Here is an 11673-nt window from a genome sequence, read left to right on the forward strand (position 1 = left end):
ATTGTTGAGAGAGCAAAAGCAGCATGTCCAGAGTAGAATGACCTGGTCTGAAACCAAATTGGTGATCGGAGATCAAGCCATTGGAGAAGACGAAGGATTTGATATCCAAAGCAATGATGGATTCCATGACTGCTGATAATTGGGAGCAGGCTGATTGGTCTGTAGTTGCAAGGATCTATTTTTGCACCTTTTTGTGTAAAGTGGTAATGTTGGCTGATTTCCAAACTGATGGCAGATGACCTTGAGAAAAAGAGAGGGTGAAAAGAACAGAGAGGGTGAGATAGAGCGGAAGAGTAGGATTTTAGGATCCGTGGGCTGATGCCGTCTGGTCCAGTTGCAGAATCAGAGTTGAGGTTTGACAAAAACTTCTCCACCTTGTCAGGAGAGAAGGACACAGAGTGCAGGAGCAGCTGGGTATGACTGGGTAAGGTGGGTACAGAGAGGGATGGGTTTGGGACACAATATTTTGAGGCAAACACAGAGTTGATTTTTGTCCCACGTGGTATTTGTTGCGTTTTTGTTTTAAAGTGTGATTTGTTCGTTTTTACTTAAGAGTGCAGTAGTGTTGGGAGTGGATTAGCGAGGGTGTGTTGAGTGGTGGCATTGGTGAGGGTGTGACGAGGCTGGTGTTGGTTATGGTATGACGAGTGAGAGTGAGGGTGTGACGAGTGGTGTCGTGGCAGAGAGAGAGAGAGAAAAGTCCCACTTGGTATAGAAAAGGTCCCACATGGTATAGAAAAAGTACCACGTGGTATACAAAAAGTCCAATGCGGTATGGAGAAAGTCCCACTTAGTATAGAAAAAGTCCAAATTGGTCAAGAAAGCCCCACGTGAAATATAAGAAGTCCCACGTGGTATAGAAAAAGTCCCACGTGGTATAGAAAAAGTCCCACGTGGTATGGAAAAAGTCCCACGTGGTATGTAAAAAGTCCCACGTGGTATGGAAAAAGTGCCACGTGGTATGGAAAAAGTGCCACGTGGTATGGAAAAAGTGCCACGTGGTATGTAAAAAGTCCCACGTGGTATGGAAAAAGTCCCACGTGGTATGAAAATGTCCCATGTGGTATGGAAAAAGTCCCACGTTTTATGGAAAAAGTCCCACGTGGTATGGGAAAAGTCCCACATTTTATGGAAAAAGTCCCACGTGATATAGAAAAACACTTGATCTGTCAAATTTTTAAAATTACCAAATTGCTGTTTCCATGGCAACTATTGTTTATTTGAATTTTGCAAGTATCGTTCATAACTTTTTAATCAACGAAAGTTCTGTGTCCATAAGGTAAAGATTTACTACGTGTCACGGCCCACATCCTCACTTTACGTTAAATTTCCTTTCCTACCAATACATACTCCAAAAAATTGCTGATTTGAGGTAAGCCATCTTTGAATCTGTCAGAGCCGGGCATCCTGCTCGTAGCTTTTAAAAGCACAGCACATGAAACTTCTTTTCTTGAAAAAAGGCATTGAATGTGCCTAAAGATATATAATTGGTGTTTCAAGTTGAATGTTGTAAGGAACTGGCGGATCAGGTAATATATTCATCAATAACAATGACCGTCTAAGAGCAGATTATTAACGTTTTCCTTCTATTTCCAGTACGAATATGCTCTTCGCCACCTTTTCGTCTTCCTGAATATGTGTGAAGAAAAAATTGACCCTGAAAGGTAATTTAATTTAATATTGGAACATTTTATAATCAATAAATGTATCAACCTCGAGTTGTCTCTGTAATGTGTCCGCCATGAATTGTAAACTTGTTCCTCGTTCAAGTGGAGGAAGCATATGGAGCATACCATTGTCTTATGACTGTAAACTACGGATTAACCATGTAAATGTTGAACAAGAAGTAACTTTGTGAAATTGTACTTTCCGTAACTTGCTCAACTTGTTTTCTGATGTCAGGGCGCACGACGCAATGGTCATGAGAGCTTGGAGTCAAATCGCTCGAATATAAATGGAGTTTCCTGTCCTGTAACACGTCAAGTCTTACAAAATCGTTATTGTTATAGATCACCTGTCATAGTTAACGAAACAGGAACACCTCGATGTTGTAATAGACAAAAGTTTTTCTTTTTCCTCCAGGATTCAGCAAGCCATGTTGAAGGTCTGCGAAGGACTAAATGAATAGGACACGTTGGACCGACACCACTTCCGACACCCAACTGTTCACGTATTCAACAATCATTTCGATTTGATTTAATACTTTGATCAAACAGTGATTTGTCCATCAGCACTTTTATAAAATTGTGAATTTACGACTGAAATACTTTTCTCCTTTTAACTGCTTCATCTTTTGCTGCTTTCTCGGTTTAATTAAATGGCTCCTCTGGATTAATCAACACGTTGTTGCAATCAAGGTTTGTGTTTACATTTGGTAACTAATAAATTCGTGATGAATCTGAAGTTTCTACTTTGACTTTGCTCTTAAGAGCTTTCTTGTATATGGTGAAAAAAAATGTCAGAGGAGTGGTTGGAAAAATATCAGATGTCGAAACAAAAGGATCACCTGATATAATGGCTAATTAATTGTGCGAATAAAAGAACGATGTCCTTTCATTGCCTGATGATACATTATTTGCACTTTAGTTCGGGTAGGATGGGGGTGATTTTCCTTTAAAACTATCACTTGCTTTCCACTTTCCAGTCTCAGTAATTAAATCCGCCCTGTGCACCAATGGGAAGGGGTATGGGAAGGGTTGGAGAAGATTAACGGTTATCCCCAACCGACATACATGAAGCGAATGATTCATAAAGAGTATGCAGACAAAGAGCAACGAAGCCGACAAGAGCGTAGCATCCCTGCCTAGAATGGTGTTTCTGCAAATGGACTTGGAAGAAAATTTCACTTTGTGCAATTGAAAAGTTAAATGGAAAATTATTTAATTGAAAAGTAATTTGCAGAATTGTAATTGAAAAGCAAGTATCCTTCTCTCCTGACAAGGTGGAGAAGTTTCTGGCAAACCTCGACTCTGATTCTGCAACTGGACCAGACGGCATCAGCCCACGGGTCCTAAAATCCTACTCTTCCGCTCTATCTCACCGTCTCTGTTCTCTTCACCCTCTCTTTTGCTCAAGGTCATCTACCATCTGCTTGGAAATCAGCAAACATTACTCGTTTTTACAGCATTACAGCCTCCTCACTCTCTGCAGACCTGGACAAAATCACAGACTGGTCAAACAAGTGGAACATGTCTTTCAATCCTGACAAATCTCACACTCTTACTTTGTCTCTCCGAAAAGACCGACTGGACAACCCTCCCATCCACTTTCTGAATAATCCTCTCCAAGTAGTTCTGTCGCTCAAGCTTTTGGGTCTCACTATCTGCCATGATCTTTCCTGGGAAAACCACATTTCCTAGCTGGCCTCCAAAGCCAGTCGCCGACTGGGCATCCTCCGTCGTGCGGTCCTTCCTTGGCACACCTGAGCTCCTCACCACATACAAGGCTTTCATCCGCAGCTCAATGGAATACTGCTCTCCCCTCTGGGCTGGTGCACCTGCCTCACACCTAGCTCGTCTTCACGCTGTTGAAACCAAAGCGTTCAGAATCATTGGAATCTCCCACGATGAAGCTGAATTTGAGGGGGTCTCTCTCTCTCTCTCTCTCTCTCTGTCTGTCTGTCTGTCTGTCTGTCTTTCTGTCTGTCTTTCTGTCTGTCTGTCTGTCTTTCTGTCTGTCTTTCTGTCTTCTACCGAGTCCTCTCCGGCCTTGCTCCCCCAGCTGTGTCTGTGCTCTGTCCCCTAAATATTCCTACAGGTCGCACAAGATCTGCCTGCAACCCTCTTTGGTGAAACTGCCAAAATCAAGACTCTCTGCTCACCTTCACTCTTTCATTTCTCTTTACTCCCGCCTCTGGAACAAACTCCCTCACTCCCTTCAATCCCACTCATCCCTCCAGATCTTTAAAACAGCTGTTCACCACCATTTCTTATCTTCCCCCATCCAAATCCTTGATCTTTTCTGCCCCCGTTAAAACACCCCAAAATCAGCCTATTTCAACCCCCAACTTCTTTCCTGAAATTCCTAGTAGTGTTCATTTGCTTTATACCATGTACCCCTCCCTCCTCCCCCCAGCCCTACCCCTTCCACAGATCTACCGACGTCCCTGTTCTCTACTGTTGTTGAGCTTGTGTGCTTTCCTCTCTCCCCCTCTTGTCTCCCGCTCCCATTCATTGCATGTTTTTATGTCAGTGCATCTTTTCATATTCAATGTGTTCGCTCTTACACGAGCCTCGATTTTGTATACAAATTTTTTTTTTTTAAAGGCAACGCTCGCGGTTCTTCCCCCACTACCTCCCCCGCGCGTATATAATTATAGCGAAGGTCCGCCATTGAATTGAACGCCTCGGAGTTAAAGCTTGTTTGGTCATCTGTCGCCCTGCGGTGTTCACTACAGGGTAGACACACGACACCTGTTGTCAGGAGTTTGGGATTCGTACCTCCGACACTCGGTGTCCGAAGGTTGCAAGTTCGACACCCGCTGAGTGCAACTTGGGCTCGGCTTTCGGAATTCAATTTTTTTTACCGATTGTCTTTCGTCGAGGGGGAGGCGATTGTAGTACCAGGGTGTCCAAATTCTATCGTTATTGGTGTACGAAGCGCAACATCGCGTTTTTCGGAAAATTTAAAATCTTTTCTCTTCTGAGGTCAAATACGCTCGAGCGGGAGCCGCTTTGTCAGCACGTAATGGCGGACGTGAATGGCATGGCCGAGCGGGTGGAGGATCGCGAAGAGTATGGAAGTGAGCCAGGGGTAGAGTTTGATGAGGGTAGGAGTGGAACCTCCCCCGTCCCGAGCATTAGTGCACCCCCCCTCTCCTATTAGGGAGCCGGGGACAATGGGAACAGACCCGACAGGCATCCAGGCCATGCTAAAAGAGATAAAGAGAGAAGAAATGGAAAAATGAATGCCCGGAGTGAACGATTGGCTGAACAGTTGGAAGAGAGAATGGGGGGGGGGGGGGGGGGCAAATTAATGGATTAAATGATAATATGAGGGGAATGGAGGAGCGATTGGAAAACAAAATGAATGCTCAAACCGACAAAATTGATGGTTTAAAGAGAGAAATGAATGCCCACAGTGATAAAATCGATGCGTTGAAAGGGGAATTTATTGGACAAATTATGGGAATGGAAAATAAAATTGATGGTTTGGAAGGAAAGATAGAGGGAATGAACGAACAAATGAGTGAACAAGGGAATGAAATAAGGGCGATGAATGAACAATTGGAAGTAAAAATTGAGAAAATAACACAACAACTGGAGGAACGAATTGATAAAATAGAGGGGGAAATGGAGAGTCAAATTACCGACAGACTGGGAGAATTCGAGATAAAAATGGAGATGAAATTTGGGGAGATGGAGCAGGCAATGGTGGTAGAATTTGAATCAAAAAGGGAGGAACTGACATTAAAAATGGAGGAGGGCAAGACCCAGGCTGTCCGAATGGGGGGAAAGTTGGAAGAGAGAATAGGGATCACTAATACCATAATTGATAAAGTAAATACAGACCTGGAAGGCTATCGGGTCCGTGTGGATGCCAGAATGCGACAACAGGTAGAGGAATGGGGACTCTTCAAACAACACGGGGGTGAATTGGCTGAGGAGGTAAAGGGGTTGGAAGCCAGAATTGCAGAGCAAGAGCGGGTGTTTATTGATAAAGGCCTGTGGGGGTCGCAAATGACTGATGAAAGGGTGAGTGATTTGATGCAGGAGCGATTGGAGACCTGGGACAATACCATCAAAGGAGAGGCTGCTCGGGTCCAACAGAGTCTGAGGGAAGAGGTGTGTTGGTCCGTTAAGCATCTCCAGGACGAGATTAAGGTGACCCAGGGAACCCTCACCACGAGCCACATTTGGGCACCAGAGGCTCTGAAATTGAATACCCAGTTGGGGGGGTGTTTCAGCCCTGGGCTGGATTCGGACAGAGAGGAGTCGGGGAATAGAGTCTCTGGAAAAGCAATTCCCCGAGTACATTTTGATGGGTCAGAGAGTTTAGAGGCTTTCTGGACACAATTTGAGTGCGTGTCTCAGCTCAATGGTTGGGGAGAGCGGGAGCGCATGGGGAATCTGGTGGTGACACTGCGGGGGCCAGCCACGGACGTTTTGAACGTTGCTCCAGAGGGAATATTGACCAATAGGGGCATCTGTGATGCCTTGAACCACAGGTTTGGGATGGGTGCAAGGTGCGACCTGGTCAGGGTGCAGCTGCTGCATCGAAAACAAAAACCTAACGAGACGTTGCAGGAGCTGCTCCAGGATATTTACTAATCTGCGAGGATAGCATATAGGGAGCTACCAGCACAGATATGGGACAAGCTGGCGATAGAAAAATTTATGGCGGCTCTTCCTGACCCTGAGTTGCAGGACCCGGTTGCAGACTCTGGTGGAGTTGCAGGACCCGGCCACTGTGCACCGAGCAGCGGCGTGCGTGGTGAGACTGACGTTTTTGAAGAGGTTGAACCACACATCAGAGAGGGCACCTGTGACGACACACCAGGCAGAGGTACGGGATCAGGAAGAGATGCCATAGGAAGCGGCCATTGCCCGAATGCTATGGGGGATCAGCCGCCAGCTGTCAAGTTTGACCAGGGGTAAATTTGCAAGGGGTGAGTCACCGCGGTGTGGTCCAGGTTTGCCATCATTTTCGTCTGATTTTCGTCGGGTTGGGCCGGGAGTAGGGGGTGCTCTGCCTGGGTACCAGAGGGGTCCGTTTATGGGGACATGCTTTCGGTGTGGAACAAGAGGGCACGTACAGTGGAATTGTCGGCAACCACCTGGGCCGCAACCTCCTAACAGGCTTCACAGCCCAGAAAGGAGGGGACCCCCAGAAAGACCACAGGCTCCAGGGAGAAGGTCACCAATTTAGGCATGCGCCTGTCCCCATAGAGTATTTGGGAAACTAGAACAAGCCGAGCATATGGGGCCATGCTCGGCTGGCAAGTGTGTGGAGAAGCGCCCTCCTTTGGTGAAGGCCGTGAATTGCGGAAAAATTGGCACGGGTAATCTAAGGGTTAGATGCAATATTGAGGGGGAATTTTGTGAGGCTGTGGTGGACACTGGGGCCAGTGACACCATTATCAATCCGAGTATGTTAGACCAGAGTGTTGGAGGCTGGGACTAAATTGATAGGGAACACCGCCTTCAACTGGCTATGGGGGCAATGGCACCAATGTTGGGACGCGGAGTGGTGAGGATGGAGTTGGGTAGTCTGGAGGTCAACGTGGTGGCATGGGTGGCCGAGGTGTGCGATCAATGTCTTCTGGGATTGAGTTTCTTGGTTGAACACAACTGCCAATTAGACCTTGGGTGTGGTAATATGTGGTTGGGCACTGAGAGGCTGCAGTTGGTGGGACTGGGGGATGACGAGGAGGTGCATGGGACGTGGCTGGAGATGCCACGCACGGTGACCGTGCCTCCCAGGTGCCACGCACGGTGACCTCCGAGGCCGTGGTGATGGTGGAGTTAGCAGCAGCTGCTCAACACATTGGACAGTTGGGGCTAGTGGAGCCATGGTCCTCATGGGGGGACCGAAGGATTGATGGTGGGTCACACCCTTGTGGACACTCATGGGCCTATGTTGGCAGTTTGGCTGCTCAACATGTCCGATAACCCTCGCACAGTAAGGAGCGGAGCCGTCGTAGCCAAGTGTAGTAGTGTAGTTGATGTCACCGGGGGAGGGGGATCCACATGATTGCCAGTACAGCTGGAAAGAGGGGAAAATGCAGGGAAAGGTGATTGGCCCGAGGCAGTGTGGGACATGATGGCACGCTCTGAAGAGGGCCTAACATCGGAGCAGGTAGAGACATTGCACAATTTGGTTGGTAAGAACCTGGATGTTTTTTCTCTCTCCCGAGGATGTTGGACGCACGAGCCTCGCCAGGCACCAAATTAATACTGGTGAGGCTCGGCCTGTTCGCCAACCGCCAAGGCGGCTCCCTTTCGCTAAGAAAGAGGAGGCAGAGGAGCAGGTGAGCAACATGGAAAAAGCCGGATTTATCGAGCCCTCGGTGAATCCTTGGGTGTCACCCATTGTGCTGGTGAAAAAGAAGGATGGGACCACTCGGTTCTGTGTGGATTACCCCAGCTCAATCACATGACACTCAAATACTCGTATCCCCTGCCAAGGATTGATGACACCCTCGATGCCGTTTCAGGCTCAAAATGGTTTTCTACATTGGATTTGAAGAGTGATTATTGGCAGGTGGAGATGGATAAAGCGGCAAGAGAGAAAACAGCTTTCACCACAGGAAAGGGTCTCTGGCAGTTTGTTGTCATGCCTTTTCGATTGTGCAATGCCCCTGCCACGTTTGAGCGTCTGATGGAACGTGTCTTGACTGGCTTACCATGGCAGACTTGCCTTGTCTATTTGGATGATGTATTGGTCCACGCTCCCACATTTGAACATGCTGCTAAAAATTTGTCGGAGGTATTTGAGAAGTTAAGGGGAGCTGGATTGAAATTGAATCCGAGCAAGTGCGAAATTTTCAGAAGAGAGGTGACTTACCTGGGTCACGTGATTAGTGAGAGCGGCGTGTCCACTGACCCTGGGAAGGTAAAATCTGTAAAAAGAGTGGCCCGCCCTCAAAAATGTAAGAGAAGTCAAGGGATTTTTGGGCCTCTGCTCTTACTACAGGAGATTTGTGGCAAACTTCGCAGAGATTGCAAGACCCTTGCACAAATTGACAGAGAAAGGAGCCAAATTTATATGGTCAGAGAGCTGCATTGAGGCATTCAATCACTTAAAACGGCTGGTGGAGGCCCCAGTTTTGGCATACCCGGCGGATGATGGCAAATACATCCTTGATACGGATGCAAGCCAGGAAGGATTGGGAGCTGTGTTGGCACCAATGCAACAGGGAGTCGAGAGGGTTATTGCATATTGCAGTCGGGCCCTTTCGAGGCCCAAACGAAATTACTGCATTATCCGCAAAGAACTATTGGCCCTACTGTCTGCTGTTGGACACTTTCACGCTTACCTTTATGGGAGGGAGTTTGTGACCCGAGTGGATCATGCCTCCTTGCAATGGCTTCTTCGGTTCAAAGAGCCGGAGGGACAAATTGCAAGGTGGCTTGAGAGGCTGCAGCAGTATAATTTCACTGTGCAACATCGGCCCGGCAAAGCACATGCCAATGCAGACGCTCTCTCTCGGCGCCCCTGTTGGGAGGCACAGTGTAAATTTTGTGACAGGCAGGAAGCCAAGGATCCAATTGGGCAGGACCAAATTGATGCATGCCTATATGCAGCGAGAGTGACCAGGCGAACTTTGCCACAACCCCCATCTGAATTGGGCCATGTGAATTGGCGAGAGTCAAAGGGAGGATCCTGTTTTGAGGCCCCTTTTTCATTGGCTAGAGGAGGACAAAAGACCTTCTTGGGAGGAGATTGCTCCACACGGGGCACAGGTAAAGGCCTATTGGCACAGTGGCAGATGTTGGTTTTGAAGGATGGCCATTTGTATAAAAAGTGGGTGACACCAATGGGCGATATAGCTTCCTGGTTGATAATTCTACCGGACAAATTGAAGGAAGTGGTTATGGGGCACGTACATGGGACTAGGACAATGGGACATTTGGGCATGGGCAAAACAAAATAAGTAGGAAATTTGTTTAGACTGGATGTCATGTAAGTGCGTATCTTTGGTCCCATCATGTGGGGTTATATTAATTAGTTAGGGATTATGGGTAATTCATCCCCTGTATGTAATGGCCTCTGTTATTTTTCCTCTGTTCTTTATGACAATGCCGCACACACACAACTAAGAAATCGCGCATTTATAACACTAAATAAAAGCAACCGGAACAAGACGTTGAACAATACCGCTGGCACTGCCAGCTGTGACATCACCACATCAAGCAGGCAGGGCCATAAGGCCACACCCCAGAGAGCAGTGATTGGTCCAGGACCATGGAGTGATGGGATGGTGGCCGCTGATTGGGGAGTGCGCGAACGTCATCGGAGGAGTTGGAAGACCGGGGAATTAAAGACTTGAGTCCTGACATTTTGTGTCTTGCGCACTTGGATTTCATAGAAAGCGACCACCGTTCGTGTTGTCTCCTCTTGGCTTTTCTCTTGGTTTCCGGATCTGGAGGTGGACGGTCGCCGATAAGCTTCTTGCGTGGGTACAGTCAGTACGAGCAGTCCCGACATTTGCTCTTCCTCTTCCTCTTCTCGTCTCTTGGATGTGGACATCGATCGCGAACAGTCACAATTGTCAACAGAGGTGTGCCGAGGTCCTGCAGACGGTTGCGGCATTCTTTCTTCTTAATCCGGGCGTCATTTGGATGCGCTGAGAAACGTGGGTGCTGATGCATAGGACGACGAAGACAAGCGCGGCTGAGTGGGCAATGGGGCGCTGAGGCCTACTTGCCACGAAGGCCTGTACCGTGCCCGGATTGCGCGCTCGGGCCTGGACGATTCCCGACGGGGTTCAAGAGCCGCTCAGAGCTAAGTGCCCACAAAATTATTTATTTTCCAGATATTTTTCCCCTTGTGCTGTTTCACGAGTCTGTGTGGGGGCGCTCCATTTAGGATTTTATATTTTATTGTGCACTATTTTGTGCCGGGCATTTCTTTAATAAAGCTGGTATTTTTGTACATTTTATATTCTGTGTCGGCTTGAATTGATACTTATCACAGGTTCGAAGACAGCCGGTGGACCCGTGAAGGTACACACACACACACACACACACACACACACACACACACACACACACACACACACACACACACACACACACACACACACCCTATGTCATATCCCCTGATCTGTATACTAACTGGAAAGGGTGTTGGTCGGGTGGTTCTGAAGCCACCGGAAGTGTAGTGGCGGCCATATTATTTCCCACAAAATATTGGATTTCTACATGGATATCAACAACAGATCAGTGATTTTCTCAGAAAACATGAACCCAGTACATTGCTCTTGACAATTTCATCGATATTTCAGTTTATTTCATCATTTCGATATTGGTGAAGATCCGAATTCGAGAAATTCTTAAGTGATTCTTCACCATTGAGAAATCGGGCGAAAAGCAATATATAACATGACATTTCAAAACGTTATGGACGACTTATGATAAAATTTGGTGGACGAGTTGGTTAGGTGACAAGAAGAAGTGATTAGATTTTGGTGCAGGTCTGAATCCAGACCCGACCTATCAGTGGATACAAAACACAAACTGTTCACCTGTCAGAGGTATGCACTCTACCTGATGCCGTTCTAGTTATAAAATCTGTCCGTCCCAGTTCCATTTCAACGTCTTCGCTAATGAACATATCTTCTATATATATAAAAGAAAGTTTTTGTTTGTTTGTCTGCACAAGCTAATCTCCTGAACGGTGAAAGATATTGTAAAACCTCCAGTACAAAAAATGTCAGGACGGGCCCCGGGAAGGTTATAGGCTAGGTGGTGAGGCCGGTCGAGACTGCCTCGGCTGGGCCGGGCCCATTTCGCAATTAAAAGCTAAAGCTGAATTATAGTCGTCAATCTTATACGGCTGCGAGTAAAAGCTGAATTATAGAAGCAAATTCATTCAATAAGAACTAAAAATGTCAGGACGGGCCCCGGGAAGGTTATAGGCTAGGTGGCGAGGCCGGTCGAGGCCCACCTCGGCTGGGCCCGGCCCATTTCGCAATTAAAAGCTGAGCTGAATTATAGTAGTCAATCTTCT

The 11673-nt window shown here is 47.1% G+C and overlaps 1 protein-coding gene across 2 annotated transcripts in view; it reads left to right on the plus strand.

The window, feature by feature from the left end:
• LOC137436371 (legumain) overlaps window positions 1–2403 on the plus strand; it is a 111290-nt gene extending 108887 nt beyond the window's left edge. For both annotated transcript variants that reach the window (XM_078786364.1, XM_068130087.2), the window contains exons 14-15: window positions 1597–1664; window positions 2083–2403. In XM_078786364.1, the coding sequence (XP_078642490.1) occupies window positions 1597–1664; window positions 2083–2128 (114 nt within the window). In that variant the 3' untranslated portion in view covers window positions 2129–2403. The remainder of the gene's footprint in view (window positions 1–1596; window positions 1665–2082) is intronic.
• Window positions 2404–11673: the final 9270 nt, after the last annotated feature.

The sequence above is a fragment of the Myxine glutinosa genome, chromosome 11 (assembly GCF_964187855.1).
Source record: "Myxine glutinosa chromosome 11, kmMyxGlut1.1, whole genome shotgun sequence".
Lineage (NCBI taxonomy): Eukaryota > Metazoa > Chordata > Myxini > Myxiniformes > Myxinidae > Myxine > Myxine glutinosa.